The sequence below is a fragment of the Ranitomeya variabilis genome, chromosome 1 (genome assembly GCF_051348905.1).
Source record: "Ranitomeya variabilis isolate aRanVar5 chromosome 1, aRanVar5.hap1, whole genome shotgun sequence".
In the NCBI taxonomy this organism is placed as follows: Eukaryota; Metazoa; Chordata; class Amphibia; order Anura; family Dendrobatidae; genus Ranitomeya; species Ranitomeya variabilis.
In genome coordinates, this window is record NC_135232.1 from 503796306 (window position 1) to 503814441 (window position 18136).

The window sequence follows — 18136 nt, forward strand, 5'->3', positions numbered from 1 at the left end:
ACATTTACTTATTATCCCTGTATAAGTTTCTATAACTGGGGGTGTGTACTTCTTCTCTCTGTATAAGTTCCTATAACTGGGGGGCGTGTACTTCTTCTCCTTGTATAAGTTCCTATAACTGGGGCATGTACTTCTTCTCCCCGTATAAGTTGCTATCATTGGGGACATTTACTTATTCTCCCTGTATAAGTTCCTATAACTGGGGGCGTGTACTTCTTCTCTCCGTATAATTTGCTATCACTGGAGGCGTGTACTTCTTATCCCTGTATGAGTTGCTATCACTGGGGCATGTACTTCATCTCCCTGTATAAGTTGCTATCACTGGGGGCATGTACTTCATCTCCCTGTATAAGTTGCTATCACTGGGGCATGTACTTCATCTCCCTGTATAAGTTGCTATCACTGGGGGCATGTACTTCATCTCCCTGTGTGAGTTGCTATCACTGGGGGCATGTACTTCTTCTCCCTGTATGAGTTCCTATCACTTCGGGCATGTACTTCTCCCTGTATAAGTTGCTCTAACTGGGGGCTTGTACTTCTTCTCCCTGTATAAGTTGCTATCACTGGGGGCATGTACTTCTTCTCCCTGTATAAGCTGCTATCACTGGAGGCATGTACTTCTTCTCCCTGTATGAGTTCCTATCACTGGGGTGTGTACTTCTTCTCCCTGTATGAGTTCCTATCACTGGGGGCTTGTACTTCTCCCTGTATAAGTTGATATCACTGGAGGCGTGTACTTCTTCTCCCTGTATAAGCTGCTATCACTGGAGGCACGTACTTCTTCTCCCTGTATAAGTTCCTATCACTGGGGGCATGTACTTCTTCTCTCTGTATAAGTTCCTATCACTTGGGGCATGTACTTCTCCCTGTATACGTTGCTATCACTGGAGGCGTATACTTCTTCTCCCTGTATGAGTTGTTATCACTGGGGGCATGTACTTCTTCTCCCTGTATAAGTTGCTATCACAGGAGGCGTATACTTCTTCTCCTTGTATAAGTTATCACTGGGGGTGTGTACTTCTTCTCCCTGTATGAGTTGCTATCACTGGGGGCGTGTACTTCATCTCCCTGTATGAGTTCCTATCACTGGGGCATGTACTTCTTCTCCCTGTATGAGTTGCTATCACTAGGGCATGTACTTCATCTCCCTGTATGAGTTCCTATCACTGGGGCATGTACTTCTTCTCCCTGTATGAGTTGCTATCACTGGGGCATGTACTTCATCTCCCTGTATGAGTTCCTATCACTGGGGCATGTACTTCTTCTCCCTGTATGAGTTGCTATCACTGGGGCATGTACTTCATCTCCCTGTATGAGTTCCTATCACTGGGGCATGTACTTCTTCTCCCTGTATGAGTTGCTATCACTGGGGGCTTGTACTTCTTCTCCCTGTATAAGTTGCTATCACTGGGGCATGTACTTCTTCTCCCTGTATGAGTTGCTATCACTGGAGGCGTGTACTTCTTCTCCCTGTATGAGTTCCTATCACTTGGGGCATGTACTTCTCCCTGTATAATTTGCTATCACTGGGGGCCTGTACTTCTTCTCCCTGTATAAGCTGCTATCACTGGAGGCATGTACTTCTTCTCCCTGTATGAGTTGCTATCACTGGAGGCGTGTACTTCTTCTCCCTGTATGAGTTCCTATCACTTGGGGCATGTACTTCTCCCTGTATAATTTGCTATCACTGGGGGCATGTACTTCTTCTCCCTGTATGAGTTCCTATCACTTGGGGCATGTACTTCTCCCTGTATAATTTGCTATCACTGGGGGCCTGTACTTCTTCTCCCTGTATAAGCTGCTATCACTGGAGGCATGTACTTTTTCTCCCTGTATGAGTTGCTATCACTGGGGGCCTGTACTTCTTCTCCCTGTATACGTTCCTATCACTGGGGGCTTGTACTTCTCCCTGTATAAGTTGCTATCACGGGAGGCGTATACTTCTTCTCCTTGTATAAGTTCCTATCACTTGGGGCATGTACTTCTCCCTGTATAAGTTGCTATCACTGGAGGCGTGTACTTCTTCTCCTTGTATAAGTTCCTATCACTTGGGGCATGTACTTCTCCCTGTATAAGTTGCTATCACTGGAGGCGTGTACTTCTTCTCCCTGTATAAGTTGCTATCACTGGGGGCTTGTACTTCTTCTCCCTGTATAAGTTGCTATCACTGGGGCTTGTACTTCTTCTCCCTGTATAAGCTACTATCACTGGGGGCATGTACTTCTCCCTGTATGAGTTGCTATCACTGGGGGCATGTACTTCTTCTCCCTGTATAAGTTGCTATCACTGGATGCGTGTACTTCTTCTCCCTGTATAAGTTGTTATCACTGGGGGCGTGTTCTTCTTCTCCCTGTATAAGTTGCTATCACTGGGGGTGTGTTCTTCTTCTCCCTGTATGAGTTGCTATCACTGGGGGTGTGTACTTCTTCTCCCTGTATAAGTTGCTATCACGGGGCATGTGTACTTCTTCTCCCTGTATAAGTTGCTATCACTGGGGGTGTGTACTTCTTCTCCCTGTATAAGTTGCTATCACGGGGCATGTGTACTTCTTCTCCCTGTATAAGCTGCTATCACTGGGGGCGTGTACTTCTTCTCCCTGTATAAGTTGCTATCACTGGGGGTGTGTACTTCTTCTCCCTGTATGAGTTGCTATCACTGGGGGTGTGTACTTCTCCCTGTATAAGTTCCTATCACTGAGGCCGTGTACTTATTCTCCCTGTAGAAGTTCCTATCACTGGGGTGTGTACTTTTTCTCTCTGTATAAGTTCCTATCACTGGGGGCGTGTAGTTCTTCCTGTGTGATTTGCTATCACTGGGGACGTGTAGTTTTTACTGTGTGAGTTTCTATAACTGGACGCATGTACTTGTTCTCCCTGTACGAGTTGCAATCATTGAAGGCGTGTACTGTAATTTTCCCTATATGAGTTGCTATTACTGGGGGGGTGTGCTTCTTCTCCTTGAATGAGTTGCTATCACTGTAGGCTTGTACTTCTTCTTTCTGTATGAGTAGCTATTACAGGGAGTGTGTGTGTCACGGGTTTACCGTGACAGAGAGAAGCCAGAAGACCGCATGTAACAGGTTTGTATCTGCATTATAGAAAATAAGCGATAGAAACTTCTTATATTTACCATTTCCAGTAGGTACCGGACAGTCTCGATCTCACCAAAAGCAGAAGCCCACATTAAAGGAGTAAAGCCTCGCTCATCCGGCCGGTTTAAAAATGTATCATCTGGAAAGAAATCAAACAATTTATTAGGAAAGGAGTTTGTCCATATAAACTATACACGTGTGAATAGATTACACAGCTTACCTTTTTGCAGATATTCTTTTAATTGGCTTAACTCCCCCTGGGCTGCGAGTTGCTGTACAGACAGGGCTAGGGAGAGTCAACAGACATCATTAAAGGGGTTGTCCAGTCACAACATATTGATGACTTTAGCCATAGGCTACATCATGAATTGCCTGGTAGGGATGTAACAACTGGCACCGAACTGATCTGCCGTTATTTGCTCCGATGGCTGCCTGATGTAAACATGTGGAACAGAGCAGCAAAGCCCAGCTACACTGAATATGCAGCGGCTGCTGCCGGGTACAGCACAACAGTTCCTTACAAGCTGTGTGCAGTACCCATCAGCAGGCATTGTGCACTTAATGCAGTTGCACTTTGCAGCTCCGTTACATCTTGCGGCTCCCATAGCAAGCAACAGCTGATTATGGGGGTGCTGGGTGTCTGACAGTTCTATCTGTTCATTAGAAATATACATTGAAATATTATAGGGCATTCTGCACAAGGACTGCAGAATTTAGAGCATTTGTCTGTTGTTTAACCCCCTTTCTTTAAAGGAAGTGCTTCATGGAGGTAATCATTTCTAAGTGACCTGCAGAAACTAGCTAATCTGAGCTGTAGCTGTTCACTATGTACTAAACTGGAATCCATTTACAGCAGCACACCATCACATAGATACTCAGACTTCTTAACAGGTTTAACTCACAAACTCGGTGATAATTGAAAGGGCTAAACAAAATAGTGTTAGTTCAAAAGAAAGTTCTAATAATGCATTAGTTATCATATGAAGCATTGTGACTTCGTTTCCTTTGGGGTCCTTACCTACACAGTGGTTAGTGCTATAGAGGTGGTAAAGAGTTTAAGAAGGTTTTACATTTCTCATAAATGTAAATAACAATGTGACGTAAAAGAATAAAACCCTTGGAATATAAAACATAAAATTTACACTTTTGATTATATGTAAACAGAAATCCAAATACTACAGGGTTGATATTTTACCAGTGTATGATCACAGCCAGCAGTGTTCTGACTGTGGGCCTATAGCTAGTAGCAGCAAAATAATGGTTATATCTCTTTCTGTATTGCTCTGCCATTTATTTCTATATTCTCCTGCAGTTTAGGAGTAGAAAAACAAGGCCGTTCATTTCCAAATACGGCTCCACAACTCTCCAAAGGCTGTGTGTGGTACTGCAACAAAGCTCCATTCTGCACATTTGTGATATTGCAGCTCAGCTCCATGGATGTGAATGCAGTTGAGCAGAAATTATAGGTACAATCCACAGACACTTGTGATGGTGGTTCTACAAGATAGCAGCCATGTTTTTCTAATCCGGTAAAACCAGAAGAACAGTCTCTACCATGGGACAAATAAGCAGTAGATTTGTAACTCACAGTCCAAAGTTGCTGGTAATACAGATACCATGTTTCCTCGTTGCCTGTTGGTTAGGGTTGTGGAATATTTCAACGGGCCAACTAGGAGGAAAGAACACAGTATTCAGATCAAATACAAAGCTACACATATCAGGTTTAACATTTAAAAAACACCATTTCTGAGTATCTCCGAGAAGTGTCTTCAAATCCAATACCCAGTCTGCCATATTGGCTGCATATTTTTCCAGATTCCCAGCTAATTTCCTCCAGTGTTATGTAAAGAATGGGTTCCACATATAATTCCGTGGAAACACTCTCATGTCAAGCTGATTTTGCTGCAGATTTCAGGCCACTGTAAAGAATGAACTGCACTTTGTGCTCACACACTAAAGGTCCCTCATACACATCAGAGTACACTGATTGTGGCAGGATCGGCTAACCATCTAATGTGTGTGGACCACCAACTCATTGTTGAAATCAAACATGCCAGATCTTAATTGCCGCAGGAGCTATGCTGCTACCACAGATGTCTGACAGTAGCTTGTTCTCCTCTCTCTCAAACGTGCATGAATATGGGTTACAAGGAATAGCTGTTGGGCAAGTGATCTTTCATCCGACAGCTAAGGGGTAATGCCACCTTAAGAGATACCTCCAATTAACCCCCAATTAACCCCTTAACTCCCAAGGGTGGTTTGCACGTTAATGACGGGGCCAATGTTGCGTTTGGAGAGCCCCTGATGTGCCTAAACATTGAAACCCCCCACAAGTCACACCATTTTGGAAAGTAGACCCTCTAAGGATCTAAGGAACTTATCTAGATGTGTAATGAGCACTTTGACCCACCAAGTGCTTCACAGAAGTTTATAATGTAGAGCCGTAAAAATAAAAAATAATATTTTTTCACAAATATGAACTTTTCGCCCCCAATTTTGTATTTTCCCAAGGTTACCAGAATAAATTGTACCCCAAACATTGTTGTGCAATTTGTCCGGAGTACGCTGATACCCCATATGTGAGGGTAAACCACTGTTTGGGTCCATGGCAGAGCTCGGAAGGGAAGGAGCGCCGTTTGACTTTTCAATGCAAAATTGACTGGAATTGAGATGGGACGCCATGTTGCGTTTGGAGAGCCCCTGATGTGCCTAAACATTGAAACCCCCCACAAGTGACACCATTTTGGAAAATAGACCCCCTAAGGAACTTATCTAGATGTGTGGTGAGCACTTTGACCCACCAAGTGCTTCACAGAAGTTTATAATGCAGAGCCGTAAAAATAAAAAATAATATTTTCTCACAAAAATGAACTTTTCGCCCCAATTTTTTATTTTCCCAAGGTTAACAGTAGAAACCCCCCACAAGTGACCCCATATTGGAACCTAGACCCCCCAAGGAACTTATCTAGATGTGTTGTGAGAACTTTGAACCACAAGTATTTCACTACAGTTTATAACGCAGAGCCGTGAAAATAAAAAAATCATTTTTTTCCTACAAAAATGTTTTTTTAGCCCAAATTTTTATTTTTCCAAGGGTAAAAAGAAAAATTGGACCCCAGAAGTTGTTGTCCAATTTGTCCTGAGTACGCCGATACCCCATATGTTGGGGTAAACCACTGTTTGGGCACACGGGAGAGCTCGGAAGGGAAGGAGCACTGTTTTACTTTTTCAATGCAGTATTGGCTGGAATTGAGATCGGACGCCATGTTGCGTTTGGAGAGCCCTGATGTGCCTAAACAGTGGAAACCCCCAATTCTAACTGAAACCCAAACCCTAACCCAACCATAACCCTAACCACACCCCTAACCCCGACACACCCCTAACCCTAATCCCAACCATAAATATCCAAACCCTAACCCTAGCCCCAACCCTAACCCTAGCCCTAACCCTAATGGGAAAATGGAAATAAATACATTTTTTTATTTTTTTAATTTTTCCCTAACTAAGGGGGTGATGAAGCGGGGGTTGATTGTTATGATCCGGTGACTTTGGAGCCGCATGAACTTTCTCTGGAGTAGGTGGAAACTGTACTGACCGCAAAACCTGAACTAACACCGCAACTAGAAGTAGCCGTGGGGTGTGCCTAACAAACCCTAGACACCTCGACACAGCCGGAGGACTAAATACCCCTATAGATGGAAATAGGAATACTACCTTGCCTCTGAGCAGAACCCCAAAGGATAGGCAGCCCCCCACGAATATTGACTGTGAGTAGGAGAGGAAAGACACACGCAGGCAGAAAACAGGATTCAGCAAAAGAGGCCACTCTAGCTAAATAGGGAAAGATAGGACAGAATACTAAGCGGTCAGTATTAAAACCCTTCCAAAAATATCCACAGCAGATAATACAAAAAGTTCCACAATCTAACTAAAGACATGGAATGTATATCTGCCACTCCAGAGAATCCAACAAGACTGAGAAAATACTGAATAGCACAGAATTATTAAGCACACAGCATGTGTGCCACAGAAACAAAACCAGACACTTATCTTTGCTGATTTGGCAGAAAGCAGAAGGAACCAGACCAGGACCAAAACCTCCCAACAACCATGGACAACTGGCAAGGACTAATGAATCCTGCACGCCTAAATACCCCAGTCAGAACTGCAATCAGCAGATACACCTGACCAGGACTGCAACTCAGGGACAACTGCATTACCACCTACAACCACCGGAGGGAGCCCAAAAGCAGAATTCACAACAGTAACCCCCACTTAAGGAGGGGTCACCGAACCCTCACCAGAGCCCCCAGGCCGATCAGGACGAGCCAGATGAAAAGCATGAACCAAATCAGCAGCATGGATATCAGAGGCAAAAACCCAAGAATTATCCTCCTGGCCATAACCCTTCCATTTGACAAGATACTGAAGCCTCCGCCTCGAAAAACGAGAATCCAAAATCTTCTCAACCACATACTCCAACTCCCCATCAACCAACACAGGGGCCGGAGGATCAACAGAGGGAACAACGGGTACCACATATTTCCGCAATAAAGATCTATGGAAGACATTATGGATAGCAAAAGAGGCAGGAAGCGCCAATCGAAAAGACACCGGATTAATAATCCCAGAAATCCTATGAGGACCAATAAACCGAGGCTTAAACTTAGGAGAAGAAACCTTCATAGGAACATGACGGGAAGACAACCAGACCAGATCCCCAACCTGAAGCCGGGAACCAACACACGGACGACGGTTAGCAAACCGTTGAGCCTCCTCCTGAGACAACACCAAATTGTCCACCACATGAGCCCAAATCTGCTGTAACCTGTCAACCACCGAATCCACACCAGGACAGTCAGAAGGCTCAACCTGCCCAGAAGAAAAACGAGGATGAAAACCAAAATTACAAAAAAAAGGCGAAACCAAGGTAGCCGAACTAGCCCGATTATTAAGGGCAAACTCGGCCAATGGCAAAAAGGCCACCCAATCATCCTGATCAGCAGACACAAAGCATCTCAAATAAGTCTCCAAGGTCTGATTAGTTCGCTCGGTTTGGCCATTTGTCTGAGGATGACATGCAGAGGAAAAAGATAAATCAATGCCCAGCCTAGCACAAAAGGCCCGCCAAAACCTAGAAACAAACTGGGAACCTCTGTCAGACACAATATTCTCCGGAATACTATGCAAACGAACCACATGCTGAAAAAACAACGAAACTAAATCTGAAGAGGAAGGCAATTTAGGCAAAGGCACCAAATGAACCATCTTAGAAAACCGGTCACAAACAACCCAGATAACCGACATCCTCTGGGAAACTGGAAGATCAGAAATAAAATCCATAGAAATATGCGTCCAGGGCCTCTCAGGGACCAGCAATGGCAAAAGCAACCCACTAGCACGGGAACAACAAGGCTTGGCCCGCGCACAAGTCCCACAGGACTGCACAAAAGAACGCACATCACGTGATAAAGAAGGCCACCAAAAGGACCTACCAACCAAGTCTCTGGTACCAAAAATACCAGGATGAGCAGCCAACACAGAACAGTGAATCTCAGAAATCACTCTACTAGTCCATCTGTCAGGAACAAACAGTTTCCCCACTGGACAACGATCAGGTCTGTCAGCCTGAAATTCCTGAAGAACCCGTCGTAAATCAGGGGAAATAGCAGAAAGAACCACCCCTTCTTTCAGAATGCCGAACGGTTCAAGGACCTCAGGAGAATCAGGCAAAAAACTCCTAGAAAGGGCATCAGCCTTAATATTCTTAGAACCCGGAAGATACGAGACCACAAAATCAAAACGGGAAAAAAACAAGGACCATCGAGCCTGTCTAGGATTCAGCCGCTTGGCAGACTCGAGGTAAATCAAATTCTTATGATCGGTCAAGATCACAATACGGTGCTTAGCTCCCTCCAGCCAATGTCGCCACTCCTCAAATGCCCACTTCATAGCCAACAACTCCCGATTGCCGACATCATAATTGCGTTCAGCAGGCGAAAATTTACAGGAAAAGAATGCACACGGTTTCATCAAGGAACCAACATGATCCCTCTGGGACAAAACGGCCCCTGCGCCAATCTCAGAAGCGTCAATCTCAACCTGAAACGGAAGGGAAACATCCGGTTGGCGCAACACCGGAGCAGAAGTAAATTGACGTTTAAGCTCCTGAAAGGCAGAAACAGCCGCAGAGGACCAATTCGCCACATCAGCGCCTTTTTTTGTCAAATCGGTCAAGAGTTTAACCACACTGGAAAAGTTAGCAATGAAACGGCGATAAAAATTTGCAAAACCCAAAAATTTCTGAAGGCTCTTTACGGACGTGGGTTGAATCCAATCATGAATGGCCTGAACCTTAAGCGGATCCATCTCAATAGATGAAGGAGAGAAAATAAAACCCAAAAAAGAAACCTTCTGCACCCCAAAGAGACACTTAGACCCCTTCACAAACAAAGCATTGTCACGAAGGATCTGAAATACCATCCTGACCTGTTCCACATGAGACTCCCAATCATCAGAAAAAATCAAAATATCGTCCAAATATACAATCAAGAATTTATCAATATAAGTCCGGAAGATATCATGCATGAAAGATTGAAAAACAGATGGAGCACTAGTGAGCCCGAACGGCATCACAAGGTATTCAAAATGGCCCTCGGGGGTATTGAACGCAGTTTTCCATTCATCACCCTGCTTAATACGAACAAGATTATACGCCCTCCGAAGGTCAATCTTCGTAAACCAACTAGCCCCCTTAATCCTAGCAAACAAATCGGAAAGCAAAGGTAAAGGGTATTGAAACTTGACCGTGATCTTATTCAAGAGGCGATAATCAATACAGGGTCTCAAGGAGCCATCCTTCTTAGCAACAAAAAAAAATCCCGTTCCCATCGGTGAAGAAGATGGCCGAATATGCCCTTTCTCCAAAGACTCCTTAACATAACTCCGCATAGCGGTATGTTCAGGCACAGACAGATTGAAGAGTCGGCCCTTAGGAAACTTACAGCCTGGAATCAAATCAATAGCACAATCACAGTCCCTGTGCGGTGGAAGAGAACTGGACTTGGGCTCATCGAATACATCCTGAAAATCAGACAAAAACTCTGGAATTTCGGAAGAGGAAGAAGAGGAGATGGACATTAAAGGAACATCATTATGAACCCCCTGACAACCCCAACTAGTCACAGACATAGACTTCCAATCCAACACAGGATTATGTACCTGCAACCACGGAAAACCCAACACGATAGCATCATGTAAATTATGCAATACCAGAAATCGACAATCTTCCTGATGGGCTGGCGCCATGCGCATGGTCACCTGTGTCCAAAACTGGGGCTTATTTTTAGCCAAAGGTGTAGCATCAATGCCCCTTAAAGGAATAAGGTTCTGCAAGGGCTGCAAGGGGAAACCACAACGCCTGGCAAACTCAAGGTCCATTAAGTTCAAAGCGGCGCCTGAATCCACAAACGCCAAGACAGAAAATGATGACAATGAGCAGATCAAGGACACCGATAACAGAAATTTAGGTTGTACAGTACTGATGGTAAATGAACTAGCGATCCTCTTTGTCCGTTTAGGGCAGACTGAAATGACATGAGAAGCGTCGCCACAATAATAACACAACCTATTCTGATGTCTGAGTCCTTGTCGTTCTGTCCTAGACAGAATCCTATCACACTGCATTGGCTCAGGACTCTGCTCTGAGGACAACGCCACAGCGCGCACAGTTCTGCGCTCCCACAAGCGCCGATCAATCTGAATGGCCAAAGACATAGAATCACTCAGACCGACAGGCGTGGGAAACCCCACCATAACATCTTTAACGGATTCAGAAAGACCCTTTCTGAAAATTGCAGCCAAAGCATCATCATTCCATTTAGTCAACACAGACCATTTTCTAAATTTCTGACAAAACAATTCTCCCGCTTCTTGACCCTGAGATAAGGCCAACAAGATCTTCTCCGCTTGATCCACAGAATTAGGTTCATCATATAATAGTCCTAAAGCCTGAAAAAAGGAATCTACATTAAGCAAAGCCGGATTCCCAGATTCCAGGGAAAATGCCCAATCCTGTGGATCACCACGCAGCAGGGAAATGACGATTTTAACCTGCTGAATAGAATCCCCAGAGGATCGAGGTCTCAAAGCAAAAAACAGTTTACAGTTGTTTTTAAAACTCAAAAATTTGGACCTGTCACCAAAAAACAAATCAGGAGTAGGAATCTTCGGCTCTAAAACAGGAGTCTGAACAATATAATCAGAAATTCCCTGTACCCTAGCAGCAAGCTGGTCTACATGAGAAGCTAATTCCTGAACATCCATGCTAACACAAGACTCCTTAGCCACCCAAAGAAAAAGAGGGAAGAAAAGGCAAAGCAAACTGCAGAAAAAAAAATGACTCAACACCTTTCTTCCCTTCTTCTCAGATGCATTTAACTCCTAGTGGGCCAGTTGTACTGTTATGATCCGGTGACTTTGGAGCCGCATGAACTTTCTCTGGAGTAGGTGGAAACTGTACTGACCGCAAAACCTGAACTAACACCGCAACTAGAAGTAGCCGTGGGGTGTGCCTAACAAACCCTAGACACCTCGACACAGACGGAGGACTAAATACCCCTATAGATGGAAATAGGAATACTACCTTGCCTCTGAGCAGAACCCCAAAGGATAGGAAGCCCCCCCACGAATATTGACTGTGAGTAGGAGAGGAAAGACACACGCAGGCAGAAAACAGGATTCAGCAAAAGAGGCCACTCTAGCTAAATAGGGAAAGATAGGACAGAATACTAAGCGGTCAGTATTAAAACCCTTCCAAAAATATCCACAGCAGATAATACAAAAAGTTCCACAATCTAACTAAAGACATGGAATGTATATCTGCCACTCCAGAGAATCCAACAAGACGGAGAAAATACTGAATAGCACAGAATTATTAAGCACACAGCATGTGTGCCACAGAAACAAAAACAGACACTTATCTTTGCTGATTTGGCAGAAGGCAGAAGGAACCAAACCAGGACCAAAACCTCCCAACAACAATGGACAACTGGCAAGGACTAATGAATCCTGCACGCCTAAATACCCCAGTCAGAACTGCAATCAGCAGATACACCTGACCAGGACTGCAACTCAGGGACAACTGCATTACCACCTACAACCACCGGAGGGAGCCCAAAAGCAGAATTCACAACAATTGATTTACTTTTATAGTGGGTTTTTAGCGGATTTTTATGACTGGCAGCCGTTACACACTAAAAGATGCTTTTTATTACAAAAAATATTTTTTGCGTTACCACATTTTGAGAGCTATAATTTTTCCATATTTTGGTCCACAGAGTCATGTGAGGTCTTGTTTTTTGCGGGACGAGTTGACGTTTTTTGATCGCTTTTTAGTCCGATTTTTGTGAGGCAGTATGACCAAAAAACAGCTATTCATAAATTTCTTTGGGGGGGGGGGGGGGGCGTTTATACTTTTCCGCGTTTGGTAAAATGGATAAAGCAGTTTTATTCTTCGGGTCAGTACGATTACAGCGATACCTCATTTATATCACCTGAGCAGGCGCTTGGTAAGCCACCTCCCTGCAGGACCCGGATGCAGCCCTGCGGCCATTTTCGATCCGGGGCCTGCAGGGAGGAGGTAAGGGACCCTCGGAGCAACACGATCACATCGTGTTGCTCCGAGGGTCTCAGGGAAGCACGCAGGGAGCCCCCTCCCGGCGCTATGCTTCCCTATGCCCCTGGTACGCTGCGATCATGTTTGATCGTAGTGTGTCGGGGGTTAATGTGCCGGGGGCGGTCTGTGACCGCTCCTGGCACATAGTGCCGGATAGTCAGCTGACATCCGGCCGCGATCGGCCGCGCTCCCCCCGTGAGCGCAGCTGATCACGCTGGACGTTCTATCCCGTCACTGGGAATTAAGTCCCAGGTCACCTTGACGGGATAGTACGTCCAATGGGATTAAGGGGTTAAAGTCTTTGTGTAACATCGTATACCCATACTAACGGCTAATGCTATCATCAGCGATTCTTCTGGAATGCATAAAGCATACATAATTTCTTCAAGGTTTGCGATCCGAGTGTCAGTTTTTACCATCAGTGTTTCATGAGTGATTTTTCTTTTATTAAAAAAATAAATAAATGACAAAGCTTCTCCTATACATTACAATGTTAATCACAGACAGCACACGGTATAATTCTCCATCTGTTGGGTCTGGTATTGCAGTTCAGTGCCCAGAATTGAATGCAGCTGAGCTGTATTACTTGACCCATGCCAAGGCATGACACAAATTCTAGAAATAAAGTAGACCCTTATTCCTAATCCTGGAAACCCTAGCATTATTTGTTGGCTTTTGGTCATGCATTAGTTAATCGTAATTTTTGATATGGGTCAATACCGCCTGTTATATTTGCATATATTTGTTACCGTTTAGCTGGGTGGCCTCTTCCTCTGTGTCGGAGCCATTCTGGGTGTCAGGATAAAAATTTAGGATGACTATGCTCTCATCAATAGTCGGGCAGGATGCAGGATCTGCCATTGCTGGAAAAGAAGAGATTATACATTCCTTTCAGATTAGATTATTATACAGGGGATCTTACATTCCTTATAGATTACTGTAGAATATTATTATGCAGGGGATTTCAATTCCTTATTTATATACAAATTGGGATAATTGTGGTAAATTTCTGCGCTGCTGAATCACTAGAATTCCAGAATTATTAGTACATGTGGCTTTATTATTCTACGTGTTTCAGAGCTCAAGACTCCTTCATCAGGAAACACCACCCTGTGTAAACTGTATTGACATGTTCCTGTGGTGACTCCTGATGTACAGTGAAGGAAACAATTATTTGATCCCTTGCTGATTTTGTAAGTTTGTCCACTGACAAAGACATGAACAGTCTATAATTTTAAGGGTAGCATAATTTTAACATTGAGAAATAGAATATCAAAAATAAAATCCAGAAAATCGCATTGTATAAATTATATAAATTTATTTGCATTTTGCAGCGAGAAATAATTATTTGATCCCCTATCAACCATTAAGAGTTCTGGCTCCTACAGACCAGTTAGACGCTCCTAATCTACTCGTTACCTGCATTAAAGACGGCTCTCTTACATAGTCATCTTTATAAAAGACTCCTGTCCACAGACTCAATTAGTCAGATTCTAACCTCTACAACATGGGCAAGACCAAAGAGCTTTATAAGGATGTCAGGGACAAGATCATAGACCTGCACAAAGCAGGAATGGGCTACAAAACCATAAGTAAGACGCTGGGTGAGAAGACAACTATGGGTGCAAAATCTCACCTTGTGGGGTATCCTTGATCATGAGGAAGGTGAGACATCAGCCTAAAACTACACAGGGGGAACTTGTTAATGATGTCAAGGCAGCTGGGACCACAGTCACCAAGAAAACCACTGGTAACACATTACGCTGTAAAGGTTTAAAATCCTGCAGCGCCCACAAGGCCCCCCGCTCAATAAGGCACATGTGCAGGCCCATCTCGTTTGCCAATGAACATCTGGATGATTCTGGGAGTGATCGGGAGAAGTGCTGTGATCAGATGAGACAAAAATTGAGGTCTCTGTCACTAACTCAACTTGCCGTGTTTGGAGGAAGAGAAATGCTACCTATGACCCAAAGAACACCATCCCCACTGTCAAGCATGGAGGTGGAAACATTGTGTTTTGGGGGTGTTTCTTGCTAAGGGCACAAGACTACTTCACATCCATGGGAGAATGGATGGAGCCATGCACCGTAAAATCCTGAGTGACAACCTCCTTCCCTCTACCAGGACGTTAAAAATGGGTCGTGGCTGGGTCTTCCAGCAAGACAATGACCCAAAACATACTGCCAAGGCAACAAAGGAGTGGCTCAAAAAGAAGCACATTAAGGCCAGGTTCACATTAGTGTTCGGGGGTTTGCGGCGGGCTGCGTAAGTCCTCCATTAAGCCACGCCTACTTCCGCATACTTCTGCATTCTCCAGGAGGACTTGGCACCTGTCCACACTGCCAAAAGTACCAATATCAGGTTTAAAAACAACAGTATAACTGCTTGGATGGCCAGCAAACCTGCCTGACCTTAACCACATAGATGGGGTATTGTCAAGTGGAAGATGAGAGACATCAGACCCAATAATGCAGACATTTCAGATTTTAAAATCATTTTTCAAGCTGGTGTTATAAAAGTATTCTAATTTTCTGAGATAATGACTTTTCGGTTTTCATTGGCTGTAGGCCATAATCATCAACATTAACAGTAATAAACACCTGAAATAGATCACTCTGTAATTACTCTATATAATATACAAGTTTCACTTTTTGTATTGAAGAACTGAAATAAATTAACTTTTTGTTGATATTCTAATTTTGTGAGAAGCACTTCTATATGAAATTATTATTATACAGGAGATCTTACATTCCTTATACAGTGGGGAAAATAAGTATTTGATACACTGCCGATTTTTCAAGTTTTCTCGTCTACAAAGAATGGAGAGGTCTGTAATTTTTATAGTATGTACACTAACTGTGAGAGAAAGAATCTAAAAATAATAATAAAATAAAAAAATAGAAAATCACATTGTATGATTTTTGCATAATTAATTTGCATTGTATTGCATGAAATAAGTATTTGATACAATAGAAAACCAGACCTTAATATTTGGTACAGAAACCTTTATTTGTAATTACAGAGGTCAGATGTTTCTTGTAGTTCTTGACCAAGTTTGCACTCACTGCAGCAGGAATTTTGGCCCACTCCTCCTTGCAGATCTTCTCCAGATCTTCCAGGTTTTGGGGCTCTTGCTGGGCAACATTGAGTTTCAGCTCCCTCCAAAGATTTTCTATTGGGTTCAGGTCTAGAGACTGGCTAGGCCACTCTAGGACCTGAAATGTTTCTAACAGAGCCACTCCTTAGTTGCCCTGTCTGTGTGTCACGTTATTGTCATGCTGGAAGACCCAGCCACAACCCATCTTCATTGCTCGTACTGAGGAAAGAAGGTTGTTGGCCAAAATCTTGTGATATGTAACCCTATCCATTCTCCCTTCAATATGGTGCACTCATCCTATCCCATTTGCAGAAAAGAACCCTCAAAGTAAGATGTTTCCCCCACCATGCTTGACAGTTGGGACGGTGTTCTTGGGGTTGAACTCGTCATTCTTCTTCCTCCAAACATGGTGAGTACAGTCGAAACCAAAAAGTTCTATTTTGGTCTCATCTGACCACATGACCTTTTCCCATGTCTCCTCTGGATTTTCCAAATGGTCACTGTGAAAGCTTCAAATTGGCCTGGACATTTACTGGGGTGAGCAGGGGGACCTTGCTAGCCCTGCAGGATTTTAATCCATGATAGCATAGTGTATTACTAATGGTAATGTTTGACACTGTGGTCCCAGCTCTCTTCAGGTCATTGATCAGGTCCTCCCATGCAGTTCTGGGCTGATTCCTGACCTTTCTCAGAATCAGCCTTACCCCACAAGGCGATATCTTGCATGGAGCCCCAGAACAAGGAAGATTGACCGTCATCTTGTGTTTCCACTTTCTAAGAATTGTTGCCAACAGTTGTTGCTTCTGTCCATAGTGTCCTTAGGCCGGTTTCACACGTCAGTGGCTCCAATACGTGTGGTGACAGTTTTCTCACGTACCGGAGACAATGACTCACGTATACACATTAAAATCAATGTGTCTCTGCAAATGTCAGCGTGTTTTCACGGACCGTGTGTCCGTTTGAAAAACACGGAGACATGTCAGTGTTCGTGGGAGCGCACGAACCCATTAAAGTCAATGGGTCCGTGTAAACACGTACCGCACACGGATGCTGTCCGTGTGCCGACTGAGTACCACACGGACCGTGCAGGAGACAGAGCTACAGTAAGCGCTGTCCCCCCAGTGTCTGGTGCTGAAGCCGCCATTCATTCCTTCTCTCCAGCAGTGTTCACTGGAGAGAAGGAATGAAAAATCAATGTTTTTTTTAATTATTTTTGTGTTTAAAATAAAGATCCTTGTCACCTGCCGCCTCCCACCCCCTATGCGCCCACCCGCTGGCATTAAAATACTCACCCAGCTCCCGCGATGATTCCTCTCAGCGCCAGCAGCTTGTCCTGTATGAGCGGTCACGCGGTGCCGCTCATTTCAGTGATGAATATGTGGCTCCACCTCCGATAGGGGTGGAGCCGCATATTCATCACTGAAATGAGTGGCACCATTTTATTGATGAATTCTACTACAACATCAGCATAGCAGTGGGTACATGTGGGCCGTTGTCATTATCCCTATGGCCGGCATGTGCGCATATCGCGATATCTGGCGCCATTTTGTTGAAGACCCTGTATAACTGTACCAATAACACTGCCCCCCCCCCCGGGGCAGAACAGGTGCAGTACCTAGCACTATGTTCTGTAGCAGTGGTGGCGCTCACATCCCACCACCACCATCAGAGGTCTTCCTAGTAGCATGGAGCACAGGAGTCACAAGCATGCCTGCTAAGCTACGCGTCAGGGGCCCAGGCACCAAGGGCCACAGATGAGCTATGGCACTATAGTAGGAATCACTGCAGCAGAACACGTTCTGCTCTTCCCCCGAATTAAGGTAACAGCCATCCTTCTCACAACGCCAGCATGGCTGATAACAGAGGACAATAGTATGGATTCACCCACATAACAATGCACTGGAGTGCCCCATTCCAGTCCATGCACATTACAATATTCATGAACCCCCCAACAAGCTGCGGTAATCCACACCACCCACCGGGGTAAAGAAATGGCCAGCATTCGTCTTGTCCGGTTTCTTAAAGGCACAGCTCCCTCCTGTCGTGCGGCATGGCAAGAGTTAAACGAGCCAGCTACCTCGCAGACAAGCAGCGCGCACTTCCTAGTGGGTTGATGTGAGGCGGTTTCCGATTGGACAGCACCGTGTTTCTCCTGATTGGTCGAGAGTAAGGTCTGTGCTGTGATTCGCCAGAGGGCAGTCACATGCTCGGTCCTGTAGCGTATACTTAGTCGTCCTGTGTCTGACTCCTGATGCTGTAGGTGCACTGAACT

The 18136-nt window shown here is 44.5% G+C and overlaps 1 protein-coding gene across 1 annotated transcript in view; it reads right to left on the reverse strand.

Moving 5' to 3' along the window:
• The window catches only part of RFXANK (regulatory factor X associated ankyrin containing protein), a 44569-nt gene extending 26446 nt beyond the window's left edge, over positions 1 to 18123 (reverse strand). The window contains exons 1-5 of the mRNA XM_077252535.1: positions 17844 to 18123; positions 13517 to 13630; positions 4680 to 4760; positions 3312 to 3377; positions 3130 to 3230 (exon numbers count right to left, since the gene is read on the reverse strand). Coding sequence (XP_077108650.1) covers positions 3130 to 3230; positions 3312 to 3377; positions 4680 to 4760; positions 13517 to 13628 — 360 coding nt within the window. The 5' untranslated portion in view covers positions 13629 to 13630; positions 17844 to 18123. The remainder of the gene's footprint in view (positions 1 to 3129; positions 3231 to 3311; positions 3378 to 4679; positions 4761 to 13516; positions 13631 to 17843) is intronic.
• Positions 18124 to 18136: the final 13 nt, after the last annotated feature.